This window comes from Hetaerina americana, unplaced genomic scaffold, assembly GCF_022747635.1.
Source record: "Hetaerina americana unplaced genomic scaffold, ioHetAmer1.1.p SCAF_1, whole genome shotgun sequence".
Taxonomy (NCBI): Eukaryota; Metazoa; Arthropoda; class Insecta; order Odonata; family Calopterygidae; genus Hetaerina; species Hetaerina americana.
The window spans coordinates 79,471,340-79,499,040 of NW_027286069.1; the positions used below are offsets into that span (position 1 = coordinate 79,471,340).

Genomic DNA, 27,701 nt, shown 5'->3' on the forward strand with positions numbered 1-27,701 from the left:
TCAAAGATGATTTTCAAGTGAATTAACAATAGGTTGGATAAAAAGAGCAAATCTTTATTTCTTATTTTTTGACAAGATATACACGTTCAAATTTAAAATGTCAACATTCAGACTCTCTAGTTATCTAGACTATCCAACCTTTTATCCAAATTTGCCATAAAAACTAAAAGAAATTCAACAGGATGTTTAAATAAAGTTTTAATAAAGATTCCAACTTGTTCAGCCAATTTTAAAAATGAGACACACTTAACCATTCACTCATTTCAAATTAACAAGATTCTCACTCATTCATTAGGATTCACACTGTCACAAATATGTGTACATATGCATAAAAGCTCTTTCTCAGGCATACCTGTTAAAAAGAAAATTTCATTCTGTCCATGTCATTAAAAATGTCTCAAATTAAAACCATATTGAAGTCACTTTATTTCTTCATTGTCCACAACAATTTTCAGAACTTCAAGTCCACATCCACCAACAACCACTAGAACACCATCCCTAAAATAAAAAAAATGTTAATGTAGAATATGTATTAATGCATGTGCTAGGTGGCATGCAATGGGCAGCTATGGATTGACATTGATGCAACATACACAATATGAGAATACCATTCTATAGAGCTTTAAAAGTACATAGTGTTATTGTATATTGTTACAATTGGAATCTTATGCATAAAGATAATCATTTAAGTCTTCATTTCTATTTAATTAACATGAATCATCAAGTTTGAGAAGACTTTGAAAGATCCTTCATGTAAATATCCAAAAAAGCAATAATGTCTATGGCCCGATTAACTAACAAAAAATCTCGGAGTTATATTTGACTCAAAGTTGAAATTTTATCAACATTATAACTTTGTTCAATCTAAGGCATAGAAGTTGCTAGGATTTATCTTCCGATACAGTAAAAACTTAAAATATAGAGAGCCATTTAAAGTTGTGTTCATCTCATTAGTTAGGTCACTCTGTGAATACTGCTCTACTGTCTGGTCAACTTACTACAAACTCCATATTCATGCAATTGAATGTGTTCAAAGATAATTTGTGCGAAAAATTGCAATCAAATTCAATCCTCACAAAGATCTTTATAGTTACCATAAAATGTTACCCCTACTACATCTTCCCTCCTTGCATTATGTAGCAAAATCACTAACATAACTTTTCTTTATTAATTACTGCACAACAAGATTGATGCCTTAGAACTTCTAAGGGCAATATCTTTCTGACGACCTTCATATAACTCAAGGTATTGATTACCTCAAGGTACCTTTGATTTATTAATATTGATTCTCATCCCATACCTGTCAAACTGAACTTCCTATTCACTCAGCAATCCTTGCAACCCCTTGGCTGACTGACAAACTAAAGCTTGGTCATCAGCGAACCTGACTACTTTTACGAATTCCCTGCCGACTTTCATTCCTTCCTCCAGTTCTTCCCATGCCTCTTTAATCATATCCTCCACATATACTTGGATCAGCAACGGTGATAATGGGCAACCTTGCCTTACACCTCTTCCTAACACTGCCCATTCGGACTCCCCATTCCCCACTTGCACCTGAGCAGTCTTGAGACAAGCACAGGTTGCAGATTAACCTCCTGTCCCTCCAATCTATTCCTATTTTCTTCATTATACTCATTATTTTTCCCAATTCACTTTACCAAATGCTTTTTCAAAATCTACAAAACTGGCAAATACGTCCTGATTGTATTCTATATTGCAGTATTATGGGGAGAAAATAATTAAAAAAGATAACTATGAAGCATATAGGAGGAAGTGTAGAGAAATGCAGAGAGTAATTTTTTCAAATGTATAATCCGAGGGAAAAAATATTTTGTAGTCATTTTCTAAATACATGCAGTTGAGCAACAGGAGCAATTACAGTGAAAACAACCTTCTAAAACTTTAGAGGGTGCCATTCATCCAAGTAAGAATACACCATAATGTCAGATGTACGAGGGTCATCCGGAAAGTAGTACCCGTTCGTGAAATAAAGACACAAAAGTAAATATTAACAAACATAAAAAATTTTATTTGAAAGAGGATACTTTAAACTACTTCTCAACATAATCTCCAAGCAAATTAAGGCATTTGTCATAACGTGTGACAAGTTTCTGTATTCCTGCTGCATAGTCCTTCGCCGCCAGCTCATTGAGATACGCGAGGGACCCATCTTGCACAAATTTTTGCATAATGCAGATGGTGTTTAACAATTTCATGAACAATTGTTCGAGAAACATTGGGAAAATGCTCACAGATGTCATCAATTGTGACGCGCCGATCGTTCCTCACGAATTCGTCAACTGAGCTCACCAGTTGGTCTGTAATGACAGACGGTCTCCCCGAACGCTCATCGTCGTGTGTGTTCCCCCTCCCCATGTTGAAGTTGCGACACCACCGCCGAACAGACGACTCGTCCATTACATTGTCTCCATACACCTCCTTTAATTGGCGATGAATATCACATGGGCGAACGTTTCTTGCATTGAGGAATTTAATCACTGCCCTCACTTCACAACTGGCGGCGTTCTCAATTTTTTTAAACATTGTAAACAATCACAGAAACAACACAGGCAATGCTAGCGTCACGCAACTTGGCTCAGAGAAGGCAGACAAGCCACTGAAGCTATCTGACCTCGTCCAGCGGCTACTCGCGTCGTCAGCACTTCATGCGGCACGAACGGGTACTACTTTCCGGATGACCCTCGTATCTATCTCTCCCATATAACTATTATAAAAATTTATAATTTGTAGCCAAAGTTTTTGACTTTACCATGCCTCTTCTTACTTAGATGAGTGCTCTGTGCTGTTGCTTTTGGGGAAAGAAGCAGAACATAATTTTTTTGGACTTTTTTCCCCATTTGCCCTAAAAAAAAATTTTACCATTTCAATAATATTTCCTTTCCCCTAAGCTAAATTTTCCTTTCCATTCCTTGGGTTTATTCTTCTTATTCCTTCTCAATATCCTGGTCAAATACATTTGATTTTTAAACAATTATTGTACCAGGTAAACACTGGAAAAAGGTTATCCACAACAACATGATATCCTTTCATGAAATAAATATCTAATGTTCAAAGCTTTTTCACAATGACAAAGCTTAGTCCATGTTCCTGCAAGTCTTTCTTATCTTCTTTGTTTCGTGCACCTCAACAGCAGGAGAAGGCCAGACAATAGTTCACTACAGAACCACAAAGCATCCAGAATTTTATAACACATTTGTGGTGATGTTGATTAGGTAAATATTGAAGTAACTGTGACTGGCTTTTGGTACCAACTCATGTTTCACCAATGCTGAGGTGTTTGGGGGGTGCATAGCAATGGAAAAATAAGCAATTAGCATGGTCAAAAATGGGCTGAAATTTATCACAAGGGTCATACTTTCCACTTCCAGGAGGGAAAAGTTTGGCTTCATCTGTAAGATGAAAGAGCTCAGAAATAATTGAAAATAATCTCTAGGCATCATTTTTCTGAACCATGGTATGGTGCAAGAATTTTTTGCCCAGTAACAAAAGATGGTTGGCTTTTTTATTACACCCATTTCTAGCCAAATTGCAATGAATGTTTTCAGTTACTGTCACTTTTCGCCATTGCCTTACTCTCAATCAATGCGATATTTAATGGGTGGCTAGAAACTGCTCAACATACCCGGTGGTTTCCTCAGTAAATAGATTCCATAGCATGGGTGTGAAAAATAAATTGAAGTATGTTATGTGGTCAGCAGCAGTAGTGGCACTTACTTGGGGCCTGGTATTTCCGTATAACTAAAGGCGTTGGTAAGTGTCACGGCCCTCTGAGATGACATTGAACTCTGGTAGTGGATGATCATCTGTCACATCACTACATATGTCATCTTCATCCCTTTCCTCCATAACTCTTGGCTTTTTTCTCTGCATCACAATGACAGAGTTGTCAGAATCAGAATTCACTTCATCATTCAGATGCTAGCTCTCATCGTCTTCCTAACAGTTATCTTCACTATCACTTAGCGATAACAAGTAATTCACCATTTCTTCAGCTACTTTAACTATCAAAGTCTTTAATAAAAATAATAGTGTCAGGTTTAACTTTGTGGATTCCTTCATGATGAGGGTAAAAAAGGAACTTTACACTTCCACAATAAAGATTTAATATTTCACGACCATGGTTTTGATGCTGGGCATCATCATAGGTAACACACATTAACATTTTTTCAACTTATATAGTCTAGCTGCAAGAATGGAGTACTATTCTCTCCTTTCCCTTACCCCCCTCTTGGAACCAGACTATGTAAATGGGTTAAATGGAAGAAGGGGTCATTTGGTCTCAATTTCGCCCAAATAAAGACCACTATCTATCTATCTATCTATGTAAGTTGAAAACATGTTGATGTATGTTACCTGATGATGAAGCACAGCATCTAAACCAGGGTCGTGAAATATTAAATCTTTATTGTGGCAGTGTAAAGTTTCTTTTTTAACCTCAACTCAAAGTCTTTTTTTTAGCTGCCATTTTCAGTAACTGAACCACAACACAAAAATAAAAACCTATGCATTTGCTTGGAATTGCATTTGATTCAAACGCATGCTCGCAAGGGCTGAAAAAGTCACCTCAGCCAAAAATGGAGAGACTACTGAGACTGCTTTCTTCATACTTTATTGACAATATATTCACTAACTCAGGGCTGGTAAGTGCCAAGGCCTAAAAAAACATAGAGTGGCTGACTATGTAGCCTGATTCCACAGGGCCAAAGGGATTAGCCTGGGCCAATGGCAAGAGAAATCAAAATGATTACAAAGCAAAGTTTTCATTTGCATTATATTGCCTAACTCTAAGCTAGCGTGTTTTACCAAAGCCATCATAACACAGTCATGAGATTACTTAATGAAACATTTTTAATTTTTTTAACAGTAGATGGATAAATCAGCAAACAAAATGAGTGCATGGTTAGGCATCACTTCCTACCATGCATACATCTCAATTTCAGAATTATTGCCAGACGGTTTCTTGAAACATTGTCGATAAGAAATAGCAAAAACTTGTTAAATAAACCAAGGAATACACTCTTTAAACAGGACTAAAATGAAGCAACCATATGAAGGAAAAATTCTAAGTTATAGTGAACAAAGGTCTGTGCATGAGCCTATGTATCAGCCCACCGCACTAGGAGGGTTAAGACTCGCCAATAGTTTTTTTATTTTGCAATGAAAGTTGATCCTGAAAGACATACCTCGTGTTGATCACAGCAATATCTTCAATGTCAGGAATTGTTGAGTAGCAGCAGGATATAATTGAAGCATTAAGGGAAGAACTTTTAGATTCATAGCACCATCTCCACAGAATTACTTGCTGACATTTTGAAACTGTAACCAAGTAGTTATCCAAAACAAATTTGACTCCTGCAAAGTTAAAGAATAGTGACATAAATAAACCTTTATAGTTGGTGTGGGATAATAATAACTCATAGCTAAGAAACTAATAATGAGAAATGTGTATACCAACATTTAAATCAAGTTGGTATAATACAGCAAAACCTTAGTTCAACCCAAAAAAAATCAACATCACTGCAAATTATCATACATACTCATATAGAGGTTGACATTGCACATAGGATGACTCCCATATTTTAAATTTAAAAACTTTATTCACATATATTGTTGTATAAGTATACTCTAGGTTTTTTATTATTGCTACATGTGGCTTGGATGATTCCCATGAAATAATTATTTATAACTTGTGAACTTCTGTCAATTACATAATCTTCAATAATAAGGGTTAAAAGAGATACATAAAACATTTTTAACAGCAGATATCAAGTTGTAAATAATAAATATTTAGTTAGATTAGTTCGCTGTGTTGACTACTATTATTAACAGTGCATGGGTCATTCAAAAAGTCCTTAGGAAAAAATAGAAAAAAAATTATTTTGGGTGGATTTTTTTATTTTTCAACAATATTCTTTTAGCTCAATACACCCTTCCCAGGATTTCTCCCAACTTTTTAAAGATATCATAAAGGAGGACTGCGGAAGTTCCTCAAAATAGGCACCTGTGTTGGCAATGATACCTCCCTCGACATGTAGTGCTTTCTGCAAGCCATTTTTTCCAGTATGGAAATAAAACAAATGTCATTGGGGGGGGGGGGGCAAATCTGGTGAACATGGTGGATGTTGTAATAATTTGAACTTTAATTCAATTATTTTTGCCAGTGAAACTGTGCACCTATGCATTTTCTTGATGGAACAGAATTTATTCCTTGCCAGATGAGAATATTTTTTCTTGATTTATTTTGCTCAACCAGGACAATAACAATGTATAACACTCTCAATTTATCATTTGTCTTTTTGCAAGTAATAGGCGTAGAAGATTCTGAGTAAAATCCCAAAAAAACATGGTTGTAACCTTGTTGGCCGATTTCACCTTCATGCCTTTTAAATTGGTGTTTCATCAGCACATAACACTTATTTTTATTTCATTTTTCTTAATAAACAAAAGTTTTTCGCTTCAAATCACAATGGAAATGAAACCCCGGGATGGATATAGCTGAAAATAAAAACTGTCTAGTGAGAGCTTACTGAAAGAAAATTTTTTTGGAAACTATGAGAACCATCATTTGGATTTTACATGAAGTTATTGAATGACCCTGTTAATATGTTGAGTGCATTCCCAAATTCACCTTAATTGGTTAATGCTTAATCAACTTCAAATTAATAACCCATGGATTCCTCATCATTTTGTACAAATTTTGGTAAACTCAGGGAATGAGCTCAAAAATATTTTGTGATATATATTTCTATATATGTATATATAATATATATATATATATATATATATATATATATATATATATATGTATATATAAAATATATATATGTATACGTATATATATATATATATATATATATATATATATATATATATATATATATATATATATATGTATATATATATGTATATGTATATATATATGTATATATATATGTATATATATATATATATATATATATGTATATATATATGTATATATATATATATATATGTATATATAAAATATATATATGTATACGTATATATATATATATATATATATATATATATATATATATGTATATATATATGTATATGTATATATATATGTATATATATATGTATATGTATATCAATCAGATTATTTAGTCTAGGAATCACATAAAATTGGGAAATAATTTGATTCTCTGGACAAATTCTAAATCAATCCAACCAGCTATACACATAAGAAATATGAAGCATGCCCCAGTAAAGGAAATTATGCATGGCATAACGTGAAAGGGTTCACATTTACTTTACCTGCAATTTGAGTGGCTGCTGCACCCTCTAATTTCCAGGATGTCTGAACCACGGCTTTATTCCAGCCCTCACATTTGCTATTCCCAAGGAATGCTAAGAGATCAAGGGAAAGAGTGCCATCCTCACCCCCTGTGGCTACTAGCATGCATGGTGGCACTTGGGACCTGTCATCATTATTTTGCAAGTCTTCAACAGCAAGCCTGAACAGGGTAAGAGACAGTGGATGCAATTCAAAATACACAATGTAACAAAATTCATGACGACATGAACATGCTAATCTAATTTTCCCAATTATCAGAACATTTAGGTTTTGCCCAGATTCTTGTCGATTTCAGCTGAAATGATTGCATTGTGAACTTTAGCTCAACATCCTCTAGAACATTATCACTGCATTTTGACGAGTAAATGCCAGGGTAAAATATGAAATGAAAAAGAAAATACTGCAATGGTAAATTTTATAAGGTGGCCAATAAGATGTATGTCATTGGAAAATCCATATATCATTCCTCTTAACCTCTGCTTACCACACTGCCCATACAAAGGCTACTGGGATGGTTTCTCTATACCATCACAATTTTTTTAAATTCGGGTGTTCATTTTAAAAATATGTGTCTGGGGCCATTATAACAACATTTAGTCTTTCTTCAAGCTTGACTTTTGCCAATTGATTTTCATGAGAAAATAGCTAAGAAGCAAGAACCAAATATGCTCATGAAGGTTTTTAGGAGTTCTTCTAACATGATATATTGAAAACCTAACTTTGTAATACTTCACACTATTTCATCGTCCTGACTGTGGTCTTAACACCTTAGGCATCATTGCCAATGGCAGCAAATTAATTAAATGATTAAATGCAAATTTTTATCCTTGACAATGGTGCTAAAGCATTGAAACAATTGTTGAGACAATAATATTGATGACTATGACAAAGTGTTTCACTATCCCAGAGAAACAAAAAACTTGAAACTTCTGGTAAGTAATGCCTGGAGGTCTTACTACACTACTTCTAGGAGTTTATTTCAGTCATTCCTAGACAATAAACAGGAGAAACTGAAGTGTTGTTGATGTTAACACAAGAGTTAAACAGAAAGTTTATAAACAAACAAAAATAATGGTTTTTCACAGAACAATAAAAATGATCAACAAAGTGATAAACCAAATTAATCTTAAGGCTCCCACGACCTCTTTCTAATGAAGGTTCTCAAAGATACCCACAACAAATGGTCCAAAAAAAGACCACTAAGAAAGAATAGGAGCTGACAAAAGACCAGATTCTGGCAAGGAAATGAAACAAGGAGAAGCCAGAAAAGGACAAGCTGACTGCATATGCTAACATCCCATACAGCGCCGGAACGGCTGAAAAGATAGGTAAGCTCCAATGGAAGCATAATGTAGTAACTAGGTTCTCCACAACTAGAACAAATCAGCGACATCATCCCTAAGCCTAAGGCCCAAAACCCCAATCGCATGTACTAAGAAGTATATGAGATCAAGTGCACATGCAGAGAATTCTACTTCGGCCAAACATGAAGGTCAATTAGATGCAGAATTAAGGAGTACCAAGGGGCCACAGATAAGAAACAGTTCCGACTCTAAGCAATCACTGAACATGCATGGTCGGAACCAGGACACACATTCGAGTCCGACTGAACAAAAGTGCTGGCCAGAGAAAAAGGCTATCTCCTGAGACTCATGAGAGAAGCGTTAGAAATAATAAAAAATCCTAATAATTTCAACCGTGAGGATGGTTACACCCTGAATTCCATGTATGGGAAAGGATAATTCCACCGAACCGCCAAGGAACAGTCAATCAGAGCACTCTGGGCCTGCCAGCATCTCCAATAAATAGAGGCTAAATTGCAACGAAAATCAATTTGACCTGAAGACACCTCCAGGACAGGGGGCAAACCACTGTCCATCAAGCTAACCTACGCGACAATAATTCCCGGGAGCAAAATGGAACCTTCAAAGTGATAAACCATTTGGAAAAAAGGACAGCAATTGATTTTGAATATCCTATACAACTAAGTATAAATATGAATTTGGAGTCTGTTTGTAATTTCCTAAGTGACCCAACTCATTCTTAAGCATAAGGAGGATGACAAAAGCACAGAAAATAAATTCAGTTGCATTTCAGCAGCTTATGAGGAATAAACTTTAATGGAATATTTCCACATTATAAAAAAACTGAGGGAAATGAATTATGTAATTACACTCACCAGCTTTGCTCTTTCCAGTCAACAGCATTTATGGAGAACTTGTGAGTAAGTTTACTAAAGAATGGGAAGAATGGTTCCTTATCTCTTTGCTCAAAATGCTTTGTGTCTAAAAGAACACTGCTCATTTCCATTGACTCCAATTCACTGGTTATGTCCCAAAGATGATAATAGCCAATGAGGTCAGTGGTGATTACAATGTCGTGGCCAGCAAATGAGCTATGCAAAACCTTGAAAAGGCAATGCCGCTTGGAGATTGTTGGATGAGGAATACCATGTGACCACAAACCAAGGTATGGCTTCTGTTCTACCCTCTCAGGATGACACTGGCTCTCCCTGTAACCAAAAAGCCTGGAAAAATAAAAGAATTTAGTTTTAAATCCATGACGATCTCTAAATAAATTGAAAATAATTGAAAAGGATATAATGACCACTGAAGGAATTACGAAGAAAGGGGGCAATTCAAGTGATAGGTTTAGAATGATACATGAACAATGATCTTAGATTTTGTAATAATATGCATGTGACAGAAATGAAATGTATTTACTGCACTATAAAATTCAGAATAACTAAATTTCAATAATTTATTGGTTATTTTACCAGAAGCTCTTCTGAGCAGTCAAACAAATTCACATACAAAAATACTTAAAGGAAAAATAACATACACCTCTCCAACCAAAAACTGAAACCTATTTTTACTGAGATTCAGAAACACATTTTAAATGGTAAGTGCAAAATGAAGTCAAATGTTTAACTTAATATATTTTGTGAGCTAACATATATAAAAAAATTATTTACGCAGCATTACCAGAGTTTCAGTAGATATCTCTCAGACAATAAGCCAATATGAAAACATGCATAGGAGATGTCTCACATTCATATCTACATTTACATTTTACATCCACATCTAATTCATAAATATTCCCTGCAATATGTGGAAATGAAACATTCATGAAACCTCAGCATAGAAATCATCTTTCCCAGCACATGAACAGTTAGAAATTGAACAGTGAAAACAGTCTAATTAAGAAACATATAATTCAGATCAAGCTGCAGAATTGATTTTTAATAGATCGTCCAGATTTGGGCATTTTACACCATTGAAACTGCATTCTAATTGTCTATACTAGAAAAAGTGCCCATGCATGCAAGTTTTGAATTTAAAGCCCATTTGGTGATGCAGCAAGTGAATAGATCTAATCTAGATGTCTTTGGGATAATAACACAACATTTCCTTCAGCAGTTCAACTGATAATAGTTATCATGCAATGAATGTACGAAATTATTACAAAAAAAATATTCATCAAATACTCAAAGGATTCATCTATGATTAAATCTCTTGATACTGTGAATTAATATATATTTTCCATTCTCCCTAATTCCTTTTCAATTTTAGTTTGCATTAACTACCTCAGAAGTCCATCAGAGCAAGCTGTTACCACAGCAACTAAAATCATATCCTGAGATTTTTCGGGGGTTCTTCCTTTAGCATAGAATGACTGCACATCCATAAATCTTGCCTCCAAGTTATTTTCAATATTTTTGGAGTCTCTTTTTTTATAGTCCAGCATCAGTGAAAATTTTTCTTCAGCCCTACACAGCTGCTGACTTGGATGCACACCAAAATGCTTTTCTGTGAAATAAGAATTATAATAAACTAAACAACCTAATAATAGCTTTGGCAGAGTGAAAAACACAAGGTAACACAGACCTTTGTACCTTTGTCCGGTTAATCAAAGATACAAGTTGATTTACAAGCACTATGAAAACATTTTAAAATGTAATAATTATCTTTCAAATTCAAAAACTGAGTAATGTAGGCAAGCAACAAATGCTGCACAACATATAACCATACATGTATTCAAATTATGAATACTTGTAAAAATAACCCACAGGGCTTCGAATCCCGGCAGCGGCACATATTTTTCAATGGTATTCCAATCCCTACTTGAGGTGCTTTGTGGAGGGCACTTTGAGTGAGTATGCCATCCGTCAGATGGGACGTTATGCTGCCGACCCCTTGGCGCCTTTCGTTAAGAGTAGCCTTCGTAAGAGTATGTCAGGTTTCTCTCCACCCTTCATCCTTTCCTGTCCATCCCTAATGGCACAAATGACCTCAGCTGTAGGTCACCTCCCCTAAAATCACCACTTGTAAAAATAAATTGAAGCTTTGAGAAATGGGTCCCTTGACAGTGGTTAATTTTATTATTAGTGATTTAATCAGCTATATTCATGGTTCCCAAGCTCTTTAGTCGCGCTGATTTTCAATGACTATTGGATATTGCACTGACTATTAGAGCAAATGTTTATTTCACTTTGGCAACAAAGGCGCAATGAAAATTCACTAATTAAAGTAACTTATGGTAACTTCAAATGTGAAATTGTTTCAATGGCCATGTTTAATACGCACCCTGTTTTCAAACTCATCCCACCTAATTTCTTCATCCAGTGAAGTCACCTAGGAAAGAAAATCCTAATCTTCTAATCCTAATCTCTCTAATCTTCTTTCCCTTTATACATTTTTCTGTACACATTAAATATGTTGAGGATTACAACTTTACATTTCAGACATGAAGATATTATACATTTCATCATTCTTACCATTCACCAAATTAACTCACAAAATACACACAGGTTAGATTTGTGCAATACAATTGAAAGCTTTTTTCTAAATGTTTTATAGTAGAAATGGACATGACCAACATTTCAAATATTAAATTATGAATGCACAGTTTTAGCATTTTTTACTTGGCTTTTCCTTTGTCTTCCAAGCATGACCTCAGCAAAATTGTTAGATGGTGTTACACCAATTTATTAAAATTCATATGTACTTTGATGAATTTTACATTAATGTGACATCAGTCTGTACAATGGCAAACACAGACAGAGTTTCTAGACATGTTCATCTTAATACAGGGTAAGGGAGAGCATTAGAGTAAGGGGAGACTTTGTTTCGTCACTATAAGGTCACTGTACCAGACCTAATAAAAAAGTAACATAATGACCTAAAAACAATACAACATAAGGAGGATATACCACAAAACCATAATTTCAACCTGCATAAATGCAAGTTAGGAATTTTTTTTCCAGGGTGAATCATAACCATAAACAAATTTTAAATTCTTAAATTAGCAATTAATTAAATTAAAATTTTCACCAGCATCCAAACATATACGAACCAATTTGATCAAAGGAAAGTTTCCAGGCTTTCAGTTGGGCTCTCCCTCCAGCTGAGAAAACCATGAAGTCAAGGTGTTCATCGTTTGCTTCAATTGTCACAGCATTCCTTGATGCATTTTCCTTAAGGGCAAGGTTCTTACACCTGAAAATTAAGGTATTTAACTTAGCTGTTAAAACTATGGAAAGTGGCATTTAAGTATAATTTGAAAGTTATTGGGTAAAACAATGCTCACTCATATAGTGTGTCAGAGGGAAATATTGGAAGTATAGATATCGCTCGGATGCTGGACAGGTGTCCATGGAGAGTGCTTATGGTGGAGAAGAGTGGAGTCTTTTCACTGCTGTTATAACTGAAGCTGCTCACTTTGGCTGTGGTGTCCTCACTTCCCGTGATCACAAATGTCATATCATTTGAAGTATTGCACAAATATTTTGAAGGGCTAAAACAACTTATGCAATTGATCTCTCTTGAGTGGAGCCCACCCTATGATGGAGAAACAAGATAGTGTTATTTATAGAGCAAGAACCAATAGCAAAGAGGATTATTATTTATATAATTTCATCAGTTTAAATTTGACATGTTCCACATATTACATTTCAAAAACTTGAGCAACAAAAATCCATTATACTTACACATGTATATTAAAGGTTGGGAGAATTGTTGACCATTCAAGATTAATTTGCTACTAGACATCGGTTCGGTACACAAGCTCTAAAATTTGCAGTTACAAAGTATATGAACAGCATTTTAAGCTTGGGATTGATTTAATTGAGTAATAAAGAAGAAGAAAGTGGCTAGCATTGAGTAGGCATAACTAGCAGACTTTTGCTCTAGAAAAGGCTTGAAACCACAAGGTGTGACTATTATTTTTTTCGACTAAGAATTTGTTTGGAGATCAGGTCTTCCCTCTATACATGGATACTTTATGTATAAAAAGTTTATCATTTTATTTTTTATCATCATAAACTTTTTAGAAAAGATTAATGCACACTGAAAATTTTAATTCAAAGTGAACATTTAACGTGTAAAAAGATAATAAAGGTAATTTTTGTAGTTTTACTCTGAGGGCATCACAGTGATCCATTTGCTATCAGCACTTGTACAGGTTTAAGAAACGTAATCTTTTATTCCACTCCACTCCTACCTTCTGCAAAATGTTCATGAATTTTGCCGTTTATTCTGTCGAACAACTTCTGAAAATCCACTAAGCATAGAAATAATTCCATCCTGGTTGTGCCATTGTGTTGATCCTACTTGTAACCTAATCACTGCCATGGCATCACATGCGCCCATCTCCTTACTAAACCTTAACTGATCAATATTCAAGTACTCAGTTGCTTTCTTCTCTATCCTTTGGCTCATGACCATAAGTATTACCTTTGCCACATTTGAAATTGAACTTATATCCTATAGGCCTCACATACTGCTGCTTTCTCCTTTTTGAGATGACAGTAAAACTAAGCATAAAGTGACATGTACCTTTACCTATCGGAGCAACCATTGGTTTGATAACCTGCGAGGCTAAGTCACTAGGGTTAAATATGTGTATGCCAAAAAATTTAGGAAACAAGTACCCATGCCAGTATATTTTATCATTTACATCATATGATTACCTGCACTACACTTCCCCCTGGAGTTCCTGAAGGTAATTTCCAGTTTACTGTTGTGAGTTCTCCATTTGTGACCATTGCCAAGATTAAATCAAGAGATCCATCACTTTGAGAAACAAAGTCTATATCCCATGATCTGTGTCCTCCACCACAGTTCTTCTCCAACATTATACATCTTTCTTTGATTCCCCATATGACAGCATTAGCCTGTTAAAAAGATAAAACTTTTTTAGGCTAAAAAAACACTCATTTCTAACTCAGAAGAAGAATCTTTGGTTAATTACCATCATTCATAATGATATCAATGATTAATTTAAAACAATTGCAAAAAACGTGTTTTTATTCCAGTAAACTGAAAAAAGTAAACCTCACTTGGAAGCCATTATATATCATTTGTAATTTCAATTAACTTTGTCTGGAATATTTGAACATTGCCAGCACTTGCAGTCCTGACAAATGATCTGATGAAACATTAATAGGCAAAAGAAAAACTACCACCGTGACCATTAAAGGATGATTAAAATTCTGCAATGCATTAAATAACCATAAGTAACATTTGTTATCACCAGCTTTAGTGAATGAACATTAGTTATTGGTGGATAAATGTTTACAAATTAACTTAATACAGAACACATGGGTGCAAACCAAATCCACAAGACCTTAATTCATGGGCATTATTAGAATTGATTTGTAAATTACAATTAATTCTAAAATCCTCACCCATGTATTCTTGAGATGAATTTAACAAAAATGTAAAAACAAATTATGATTTTGCCATAAACATAGATACAGACTTATTGAAAATAAATTACATGGCTTGGATTAGAGGAAAGATTTATCAATTCAGTGCAATCTTTTCACCATGAATTCTGACTGGAAATTCAGATTTGAGGAAAAGTAGCTTTTGGCCAACCTTTATTAACTAAAGTACTTACCCCTTTAAAACCAAAAACTAATATATTTTTATTTAAAACCAAAAATCGGGCTGCCCACTCAAATCCTAACTTTTCACTTCCTTTTAACTTCAGAAGACCATTTCTTAAGACAAAAACATTCACAATGCCATCTCTGCCAGTAGAATATATTTCAGCACTGAAAAGATGGCCAGAAACATTCACACGACTTTGTTGTGGTTGTTGAAAGTAAATTTCATGGTAAGTAGGCTTCCAATTCTTGTCTTGACTGTAGGTAGGCCAAAACACCATTAGACTGGTAACACCCATTTGGCCATGTAAGTTTTTCAGGATTTGAATTGGATTCTGGAAAAAGAAATGTAAATTGTTCTATGGAGACTGTTTAAATAGTGACTAAACTAATAAAACTTCCAACATATATAATGTAAAAATTGGCTTCCCAAAACTTCACAAATGAATATCAAAACACTCACTTACAATGGACAAGTAACATCATGAATTACATGTGAAATGTTTAAAAAAGAACATTGGTCCTCATTTAAAAAAATGATACAATTTAAAAATCATTTTTTCATCAAAGAATAATACATGAGCCATTGTAATGTATATGGCATAGTTTAATACAGTAGAGTATAATTAAGTAACATTTACTCTAACATATCGAGTTTCGGTAAAATTTATATCAATGGCATGAAGATACAACAATTATAAATATTTACTAGATGCCTTTGAGACCAACTGCAAGCAGTGAACTTCTAATGACAAAAGAAATACAACTTACTTCACTTATATGATTAGTATTCAGTAATCTACCATTTAAGGTATGTTTTACTTGGGAGGGACTGAAAACACCGACATGTGATATTTTACTGATATGTAATGTAATCCCTCCCTGGGGTTTCATACCGCACTCAAAAGGTACAACAATTTTTCTATGCATACATAGTCTCACCCAGCAAGGCACAACCAAACAAATCACACAACAATGAACTATTATTAAATCCAGCACACATTCCACCACTGATGTAATCAATAATATTTATTTAAAGTCAATAAAACTTATCACTTATATTTCAAAAGGTCATGTAAAACTCATAAAAATTAGAATAAAAATACAGCTATTGAAACGGTATGAATGTTTATAGCACAGTGCACATCCCCGAGAGGATGTGGGGTGGATCAGAAAAGTGAACTGAATATGCCTGTACATGCATTTCTACAATGATTAAGCCCTAATTTCTTGGGAATACTATTCAATGACATCCAAATATAGCACTCTCCCATGCTGTACAGGGTGCAGCAGTTATCTCCGGACAAATTTCAATTTGAATGTCCCACCATGTCCCAGTTCCATAGGAGGTTGCGATTGGTGCTCTTGAAAGCTATAGGAATCTAGTAAACAGCCATAACCTCTACATGGCCGAGATGTTACGTACAAGCGCAGACTGCAATCGAAGAGCCGCTATTATCTAAATGTTTGCTCTGGGTGTCCACCCAGTGAAATAGTTTTGATTCTTCCGGTACCCCAGATCAACTGTTCATGATATTTCAGCTAAGTGTTATGCATTGGAGAAGTCTGGGGATGGTTTCACTAACCCATCTAGGAAACCTCATTTGAGGCAATGCATATCACGAACTGCGGCAGTCGTCGAGAAGGCTCAGGTGCTGATTTCAGATGACCTGGGGCGTTCGCCGAGGAAATTGGCATCAGAATTGAATGTTAGTGAGCGAACAATGCATCAAATGGCAGAGGAGGACCTATCATACAAGTCGTATACAATAAAGATGCAACAGATGATGTTTGAGGCTGCCAGAACAAAGTGGATTGCTTGCTACAACCGGATTTTGTGTTCTCTAAAAGCTGCAGGGTGAATCAGATTCTTTTCTGAAGAAAAAATGTTCATCATTGACATAAAGGTCAACCAGAGAAATGATTGCTGGCTCGCCCACGACCCCGAAGACTTGTTTCCAGATTGCTGCTCAAACAGAATTTTTGGCAAGTGTTCACGTCCCAGGTGTTGTGTCCAGTGAGGGTGATATCATGCCGCCACATTCCTTTGAAAAGGGGGATCGAGATGGTGCGGGGGCTAACGTACTGGCTTCCCACCCTGAGGGCGCGGGTTCAAATCCCGGCGGTGTTGAATATTTTTCAGAGGTATCTCGATCCCTACTTGAGGTGATTTGTGGAGGGCACTTTGAGTGAGTATGCCGTCCGTCGGATGGGACGTTAAACTGCGGACCCCTTGGCGCCTTTCGTAAAGAGTAGGCTAATGCCGACGCTGGGTTTCTCTCCACCCTTCATCCTTTCCTGTCCATCCCCTATGGCGCAAATGACCTTCGCTGTCGGTTGCCTCCCCTCAAAACTACTACTACTTCCTTTGAAAAGGGAATAACTATCACAAAAGAAAGTCTATCTGCAAATTTGAAGAATGTTGTGTGACCGTGGATGGTAACTGTGGCCTCGGGGAGACAATATACCTTTCAACAGGATGGTGCACTAGCTCATACGAGTCATTTAGTCCAAAACTGGCTCTCAGATAACATTGACATGTTCTGAATAACCCAGACTTTAACCCCCTTGACTATTATGCTTGCAGCATAGTCAAAAAAGTTACCAATAAGATGAGGCACACTGATGCCGCATCTCTACGCACTGCTATCGTATCAGCATTTGCAAATATGGACAGCCCTGGTTTAAAGAGCGCGTGCGATCAATTAAGGACAAGATTGAAGGTGGTCATTGCATCTGAAGGGGGTTACATTGAGTAATGTTACTCTTGACAGACACCACTATTTGTATGTGAAAGGATTTTCATTTCCAAATGTATTTTTAAAAATTAATTTGCTTTTAAACAAGTTTCATTTGCCCGGATTTAAGTGCCGTGCCCTGTGTAGTGGGCACCTCTCCACATGAAGATATTACATTATTGGTTAGTTCAAATAATAGCTAATTACAAAATATAATTAAATGGTGTTTTTTGTCGAATAAACATCTACAAAAAACTGATTCTGAACTATCAAGAGAAAGGCAAAATTTTATCATTGTAATATATGATGTGGTATTTTACTGATATGTAACGTAATTCATTCCGGGAGATTCATACTGCACTCACTAAGTACCACAATTTTTCTATCCATACATTTAGTCGGGATCTTTAAGGTAGCTACAAAGCAATATAGATCAAACCCCTTAATTTTGGTTCACTGATCCAGAAAACCATTTGATTTTTTCAGTTTTTAATCTGAGTTGACATTTTCATTTAAATGAAAAAAATGTCCACATAGAGTTAGTGGTGAATCACTTTTCCTTTTGGAAAAATAAATGATAGAGTATTCCACTAAAAAGATTTGACACATCCTTACAGGACTATCCTTGGAGTAAATAAGAAGATCTCCTGAGCGATTGCCACAAAGGATAAGACCTGGTGGCTCTCCCCATGGAACCCAGGCTGCAGCAGTTGTCCAGCATTGCTTTGAATGTGGCAAGACCCACGTTCTAACCTCTTTTAGTGTTGGGAAGTCATCTCCTGAAATAATAAGAATTGTTGAAAATATAAACATTTAATAAAAATTGAATTGTAAATACTTATAACCAAGGGTTAAATGTGTAAAAATGGAAAAATAATTATTTCAGATAGTAATTGATTCTTTGCTAATTTTACTTATTTTTCCTTTAGTGACATTAGTAATTACCCTTCTCCAAAAAGGAAACCTTCCACAAATATCCCTTAAAATAGCATATTTGACAGGATAAACTGGAAAAATGAATTCAAATAACTGATTTCCTTTGCTAACATTTTTAATAAATAATACATAAGTGGGAATATAAGGTAAGGGTCGGGGGTGGCATTAACCTCATGAAGGACTTAACATATAAGACCCACAGGTGATTTACTGAGCCATTACTTTGGAAAAAACGTGCATGTTTTATGCTGTAAATTATGGTAATTAGCAAAAACAGCTGGCATCACAAAATGATTTCAAATGAGACATTGAATCTCAAGCTTACCCTGAACCATTAGCCATAGCTGTAGCTGACCTCTGGATCTGCAAGTCAAAAGAAGGTCATCTGCTAGCCAGTGGATTGAAAGTATATAATCTCCATCCAATGTCACACCATCCAAATACTTAATGGCTCCATCACACTGTGACACACCATCTCCTTCAGCAAGATGACTTCCTTTAAAAATAGAACACTAATTACATATTTTGGAATGTCAAATGAAATATTTGAACTGATATTGAAAATTAATCATATTGCAACCCTAGCAAATCATACATTTTTTAGTTGACATGCTGACAAAATTAATAATTTCAGGTGAAATGGCCCATGAAATACAGAATTTCAGGCTAATAAATAATCTAGTGCATGGTAATACAAAAACATAGATAATAATGGGAAGGGATAATGATAACCAAGCCAGCAACCAAGTTTCCAGCATTCTTTAATAATTCAATGTTTCTAACAAACCAATTGTACTGATTCTACTTCCATGCTGAAGCATCATAGTGAATAGGGTCTACTGTGTTTCTAGTCCAACTCATTCCATTATATTTTATCAGCTTGTTTTACAGTATATGGATCAAATGTTGGATATAAATTGCTGGAATCTAAATCCAAAACCAATTAATTCTGTACACCATACAATATTGAGATTTGTTTTTCAAAGTAGCAGGAATGAAATGCATTAGGCAACTTTCTTATCATATTAAAAGCAGTAATTTTGTACAGCACTAGGCAACTTTCTTATCATATCAAAAGCAGTAATTTTGTACAGCACTAAACCAGGGCACATACTGGAAATATTATTAGAAGAACAGAGCTGTGCACGGCAAAACTAGACATCACTGCATAATGATATTTTTTCTCAACAACATTTCAGTTCTTTATACGTCTATTTAAAGACTTCTATTTTTTAACTAATAATTGTCACAATAATTTTCCATTCAAATTAGGTGGAAATACTTATTACGAACTAACTTATTATTTATTAAAAGTTATCACATGGATCAAAAATCTCTCCTCCCACTCCTCATGACTGGAAGTAATAAAAACCTAATAAAGCCAGGGCATATTATTACTAGCTTCAAAGTTTGATAGGTGTACTCATGATCTACTTTTTAGCCTGTAAAAGAAGTCTGATGACCACTGATGAGATATATGGCAATGAGGCAGACACGTATATTTTTAGTTAGTTGCAACCAATGACAATCACCGAAATCCATAGTCCAAAAAACATTCTGGCTGATGTTAACCTGATAATATGCCCCTTCCTCTATCCTCCAAACTTTCCAGCTGCAATTAGACATCTTTCACAGACCCTACTACAGTCTTTCAAGAGTCACAATCAACAGGAAATGCTTTTTATGAGCCATTGAACCTAAATAGAATACGTTGGTAGAGAAAGAGGGTTCCATTTTCTGAATTTAAGTCATGTCTTTAAGGTGATCCAAACCAAAGATGCTTTTAACAAGTTAATGTAGGCACACAATCATAATATTCTGAGAAGAGCTCACAGTCAGCTAAAATGTGTGCATACATCATCCAACTATCACAATTATGTGACAAACCTACAAAGTGTAGCTTATAATCATTAATTATATTTTCCACTGGTTTTAGTGAAAAAAACTCACCAGATAATATGTCCAGACTTCCATCTGAAGAAGTTAAAGCTATTGACTTTCTATCAAAGCTGGATTCTAACAAACACAAACCAAGATATTTTTTTTCACAAACATTCTGCCACTTGGACACTTCGTCATCCAATCTTCTTTTGATCAAACCAGTCCCACTTTTTGTAATGACTATAGGCTCAAGCTCTTTGCCATACAGGCATACTCTTCTTGACGGATCACTACTGCCCAATGGGGAATCGGAAGTTATGTGAGCTGGAGACACCAGAGAATCCAATGTCCACACAAGAATACCACCATCTCCAAGTCCGAGAGCCTGTGAGAATCAACAAATGAGCACAAGGAAAGTTAACTGTCACTAAAAACATGTGCAAATGATGTGATTATTGTGACATATTTTCAACGCTGAGATGCTTAACCTATGCAACCCCAAATTTAAGACAATTTAGGATTCAACTTACATAAATGTGAATGATACAGCTCAGAAAATGTATTCAAAAGAGAATCATGAATATGCCATAAGACATTAAATATCAAAAAAGAGTCTAACTTACCACCAGTCCATCAGTCAAACTGAAGTCCACATTCCGAATGCTGCCACCATGAAGAATCTGCTTCCTGGCAATGAGAGGAAATTCTGACTGCTCACAATCAACACCCTTGAAAACTTGCTTAATCTCTAAATTCTTCCAAACACACAACTGAGAGTCCTAAAAAAGGAATTTTCTAAAATGACATCCATGTAATCAAACATTGACAAAACTTGCATGCAGAAATCCCATGATGAACAATTAGCTTGTAGGGTATAATTACCTGATTTTATTGCTATTGTCATGCGGTTATATTAACTAGATATCTCAAAAATCTCATTTCAATGGTATTTTGCATGAAACTTCATCTCATTATTGTCATAATAATGAATCCACTGGCACACCATACATCTAATTACAACTTTCTTAGCCAATAATAATACATTATTCCATTCTCTTAACTGTAAAATGCAGATATTTACCCTGTTTACCTCTGTAATATTAAAAGCATTACATCTTGGGTGTAACCAAACCAAATTCATTATACTTGTAACCTACATATATAACAAAGTTTGAACTTGCATATTTTAAAAGATAATTCAGCATGAAAAGAAATAATTATCTAATTATCAAAGTTATTGATCATCATGCAACAAACTAGAGTACCCAAAGCGCCGATTATGACTTGACAAGAGTCCATTTAAAAAATTGTTTAATAAATACAGAACACCAAAAATTACAACAATTTGCTTCCGAATACATAAATGGCAATAGATTGACTTTATTCTGATGATAGCTCAAAATATAGGACACAATGGTGGAAAATTCTACATTGATTAGATTAGATAGATATTATCTACATGAGAAAATAAGAAAATATCATGACTACTTCTACATTGTCACAAAACATCAATTTGCCATTAATCATTTTGTTACTAAGCCAACAAAATAACTGGCAAATATAAGAGAGGCTCCAAATGATTTTTTCATGACAAATTTTCACAGCTTGTACTATGTAGTATGTTTCTCTGCTCAGAATCTTTACCATGGTTTACTAAACCATATCTATGAAGTTTTAATGATCTCCACAATTCCAAATTTTTCTTCTCCTCATTTAACTCAATCATCAGAGAACTTATATTCAAAGAAATGAATACTGTGAAAACTCTTTGAGGCCTTTCAAAGGGTAAATAAGGGCATTATGCAGCTTAAATGTTTTCACTCATTCCATTTCAAAAAAGGAACCACAATTCTTAATATTTTGCTCTTAATTAATTCCAGCTGGTCTTACCTCTCCAACAGTGAAAGTGAAAGATGGAGAAACAAAACATTTCCACACTCGAGACAAATGTCCATAACCAGCGGACACTGGATGAATGAGGGCTGCACTCCATGACTCGTGAAGACTGCCTGAATTTTCATTTTGTTGGACTAACGGAGATGATTTGTGCCACCATCTCACACTCCGGTCATCTGATGTAGTGCAGATTAAGTTTGATACTGGATCATACCTGATGGAGTATATAGCCCCCTAATTGACATTATTCATGATTGAATGACAAAGTAAGAAGTATGTATGTATCTCATGATCATAAACTTAAAGGCATAATTGAGGAGTCAGAGCTGGTTCCATTTTAAACACTACTTAATAATAAAAAATCATAAACCCAGTAACCAACCCGAAAGTTGGTTTGGTAGGTGATGGTAGAGTTCCCATCAGTACTAAGCCTGAAGGCATGTGAAATAGACACATCAGGGTAGGTGGGGCAGTTCCTTCCCCTGTGCCAATTATGGTTTCCCAGGAAGATCTGGTACCCAAAAAATGACATAGCTTGGATGAAGCTACAGATGCCCAGAGAGGTTTGCCCTGGAATCGAACCTGGGCCCACCATTTAGAAGTCCAATGCTCCACCCCTAGACTACCACGACCCACTACTACGTAATACTAATAACAAAAATGGTAAAAATAAAACTAACAGAAAATAATAGACATTCAGAGAGCCAAGTAATATCTTATACTATTTTCCCAGATCAAGGGCTCTTTATCATCCATTGCCAATTTTTAAAGGCAGTGACGAGCAGGCCTCAAGCTCATGGTTTTTCAAGTCTCTGAAATTCTGACGTGGCGATGTACATAGTGTTCCCACTGAGCGTTATATTTCGAAATAGTTTGATACTTCTGGTACCCCAGATCAAACTGTTTACGATATTGTGGCTAAGTATAATGCTTCGGAGAAGTCTGGGGAAAGTTTCACCAACCTGGAAAGGAAATCTCCTACAAGGAAACGCATGCTTGTTTGGATTTAAGTGCTGCACCCAGTATGAACAAGAACAGTGGTAAATTAAGTCAGTTTAAAAACTCAAGTCATTTTGTTATCATCCCCCTCCACCTCTACATCTATCTTTCATTTAACAATTATTTTATGATCTCCATAACCCTTACCATGGAATGACTCTCGAGGTCATGAGTAGGACCAGCTTGTGCAAGTACTTTTTTACTCATGCTTTACCTCACTGCACGACAGCTGTCATAACTATGGAATGCCCTCCACAGCTTAAATTCCAACAGATAAATCAAGTAAAGCAAGTAGATATTCTGGCTTTTAAAACATATTTAATGGTTACAGGGGAGCAGACAATCACTGGGCGATTGGGCAAAAAACACTTACTGACATGTTTATTTGATCAAACTTTTTCTTTTCCATTATCCTTTTTTGGAGAATGTTTTCAATTATTTATACACCTTAATCCATATGCTATATTATATGGATTTCTGTGAAATTCGAATATCATGTATGATATTATGGCAACTCTGAAACCAGCTTGTTTGGTATTTTGGATTGTTTCCATTAATTTAAATGGCATATATTAAAAGAGGGATTCATTATGCACATTTCTCATCACTTAATTATGTCTAAAACATTACTAAAAACATTTTCACAGGCATTGCCCCAGATCATGCCATGAAGCATTCAAAGTAGTCAACCCTTAATCTAAGAGTGGATCAATTATTTAAAAATTTATTTTCTGGCCATGGTAATTGTCATACTCGGCAATTTAATGCAAGAATTTGTGATCCTAAGGAGGCAGGTGACCTTCCTGTTTGCTTTTAGTTAGGAGGCAAGTAAATGTACTCTTGTACAATTGTTTAGGCTGTGTACATTCAAACTGACCCTAACCAATAGAATGCCAACAATAATACATTTAGAATTGGATTGAGACAGATTCTACTTGTTTCGTAGATTGCATAATTTCAGTTTGACCCACCTTCCCTATTACCCTGGCTATGCTACTGTGTGGTTTCCAGTTTATACATTAGCCTTCAAAATAGCAACATTTGCTGAGTTCAAAAGTGAATAAAAAGAATTTGCTTAATACATTATCACTTTATACACCAAGCAGGACCTGGAAAATTATAACGGTAACCTATGGGAAAGATAATAAATAGTTTTATTTATAATACACACATAGATCACGAAATATTATTTCTATCCAATTGTATGTAAAGGTGAGAAAGAAAATAAAAATAGTAATTAGTTATTTCTAAATGTAGCCAACTTTTAAATTAGATATTGATACCAAGCAAAGGACAGGCTTACTAATTTTACATTTTAACCTATTTATGCTCAAAACCTGAATTAATTAGATTCACCAGCTTAACCCCTTCCACAATATGATTAATTGTTATGCTTACATGGGGCCCAGAATATAACATGGTATAAATGAAGAAATCCCCTAGTTTTATCTGGAAAAGTAAAATTGAACAATTAAACATAATATTTACCTTATGGCCCCTCAAGTAGTGCAAGGTCCCACAAATCATATCAGCATGTTTTGTGTTTACCGACCAAACTGCAACTTGTCCAAACACCGTACCAGCAAAACAAATTAAGTCATCACATTTGTCACCAAACAAATATCCACTATATCTGATATTAAAGTTAAGAAAATGCAAACTTATTGAGTTTACAGACAGCTAAATTTCACATGAACTTAAGTGCTAATTCTTCAATGTGATCCAAGACTGGTAAAATTCAAAATTAGGATGCTTCTTCTTTAGTCTATCTCCAATAACATACCTGTCAGCACTAAATGACTATTAGTGTAACTAGGGTGGGATCCATAACATTCATTATTCCACTTATTGTATAGAGGTAGTACCAATCTTTCTCCTTCGAATATATCTTGTCATATGCATAAATATGAAGAATTTGAAATAAAAACAACATTCAAGAGCATAAGGAAACACCGTGATTGCTAACCATCCTTCCCCACAAATTACTACTATCTTTAACTCCAACTTACAGTCTATCTGCAAGTAGATATAACCACATATATTTCTCTTCAAAATATCCTTTAGTGAAAACGGAAAGATATAAAATATTTTTTACGCTTAAGTTTGGAAAAAATGGTTCCTGTACAACACTGAGATGCAGTGTAACTTATTTCTATTCTTCCAGGCTCTAGTAGTTCGAAATATTTAATGGAGATTTCATAAAAACTACAAAGGATACAGAATAGACTGATCATGGCATTTAATTTGGAATTTTTTTATCCCTCCATTATTCCAAATGGTAACCACATTGTGAGCAGACAGCGTAGCGACTTCGTCACATACTAGCCACCTGGAATGTACTATCCAATCATCTGACTTCCAGGTAGATACATCGGTGATTTCTGCTTCAAGACCACTTTCTGTGAACTTAAAAATTCCGGCTTCTTTTCCTCCGTATACTAGAACTTTATTCACAGAGTTCACCGATAACTCTCGAATCTTCTGTCGGCTAAGAACTTCTCTTTTCGAAAGTAATGTCTTTCTCTGAATGCTGAAAACGTACACTGACCGGCCAATACCTAAAACAGAAATAAATTTCATTAAGGTAGGACAGATATAAATATTTACGATTCATTCAATATCCATCCATTGGACTGCCTATAATTCAGCGGATAAAGGAAACGTTCATCACTGTAGAAGGTGTTTACACTGAATTTACACATTCCACAAGAGAATGCTCAGCAGCCACAAAGTAGAGATTCACAAGCCCATCTCATCGAATTAATCATTTACTAACATGTGCCACTTAATTTAATACTGTAAAATCCTAATGTACAACAGTAATTAATCCATTAAAATCTCATACAGCCGTTCTCACCCAGCGGCAATGGACAAAAAGTACGGTTGTTTATTTAGCAGACATCGATTTAAATTCCTTGGCTGTTTATTGTAATGTAACTAAAACAAGCGATGAAATTATTAATATACCTGCAAGGATAACGTGTCCTGATAGTTTGACCGCAGCGGCGTCTGACATTGAAAAACAGGTTTCCATTTTTTCAAGTATAACCATGCTTTCGACATTACTAAATAGATGGGACAAATGCATCTGTGAATTTATAATATAAGCAATTAAAATACAACCACATTTTTAGAGTGACGAGCGAATCCATTTAAAAAATGTGTTTACATAGTGCGCCTATCTTCAGTCAATCGCGCCGAGTGCATTTCAGTTATTAATGTTGTTAGCTTCCTTAGCATGTTAAAGTAAACAGTAAGCGTGAAGTGTGATTTCGGCTACATGTATTTTCAGAACGTTAGTGGAAGTAAGAGGAAGGATGAATATTTTTTTTCTCATTTAATCGTATTGAGGAAATTATTAAGGTCGACTCGGAATGTTGTCCAGCCATGGGATCCCAAAGACCGTAAACTAATTCATGAAAGATCAGTAAGAGAGTTCTGAGCTTCGGGAAAATAATAATGCTAACATTAAGTTGAGTACTAACCTAGGAATGAGAATGTACACTAATAGTGGAAGGGTACTTATTTTTTGAGCAGTTCTTTCATCTTGATGGTGACGACATTTTATTTGTTTCAGCGATAGCAACCTTTTAAGAAAATAACTTAAAATGAAATAACATTGAAGTAGGACGAAGAAGGAAAATAATGCTCAGAACTTAAACTTGGAACACAGTAATGCATGTGAGAAAATTTGTCCTTGAGATGTACGAGTAAATATATAGAACAATTTTAATAATGGCGAACGACAGAAAATTTATGTAGACCAAGGGTCGGAGTAAGTTTTGTTCGATGATGAGAGAAAATAAAACAACTTAATTTATAAGTCTCAGAAGCAGATGTCATACAGCAGTAACTTCATTTCATTGGAAAATCTAACAAAGTAATGGAAGATTCGAGTTGGTATTTGAGATATTATGTTTAAACCGTGACTTAATACAATTGAACATCCATCTGTACTCATACAGCTGAAATGAACAACCCAATAGTGGCTCATTGCATCTTTCTCAGGCGGGGGAGT

The 27,701-nt window shown here is 35.1% G+C and overlaps 1 protein-coding gene across 1 annotated transcript; it reads right to left on the bottom strand.

Annotated features, from left to right (window-relative positions):
* Positions 1-26,853, bottom strand: LOC139693779 (tRNA (34-2'-O)-methyltransferase regulator WDR6). The gene is made up of 17 exons (XM_071592058.1): positions 26,651-26,853; positions 25,902-26,241; positions 25,172-25,316; positions 22,679-22,918; positions 21,412-21,567; positions 20,858-21,173; positions 19,233-19,403; positions 18,587-18,750; positions 15,245-15,568; positions 14,313-14,516; positions 12,932-13,182; positions 12,698-12,840; positions 10,929-11,151; positions 9,522-9,869; positions 7,303-7,502; positions 5,208-5,376; positions 1-498 (listed from the first exon to the last, which is right to left on the bottom strand). The coding sequence occupies exons 1-17, from the start codon at positions 26,769-26,771 to the stop codon at positions 420-422; spliced, it is 3,594 nt and encodes a 1,197-aa protein (XP_071448159.1). The 5' UTR covers positions 26,772-26,853; the 3' UTR covers positions 1-419.
* Between the last annotated feature and the right edge of the window lie 848 nt (positions 26,854-27,701).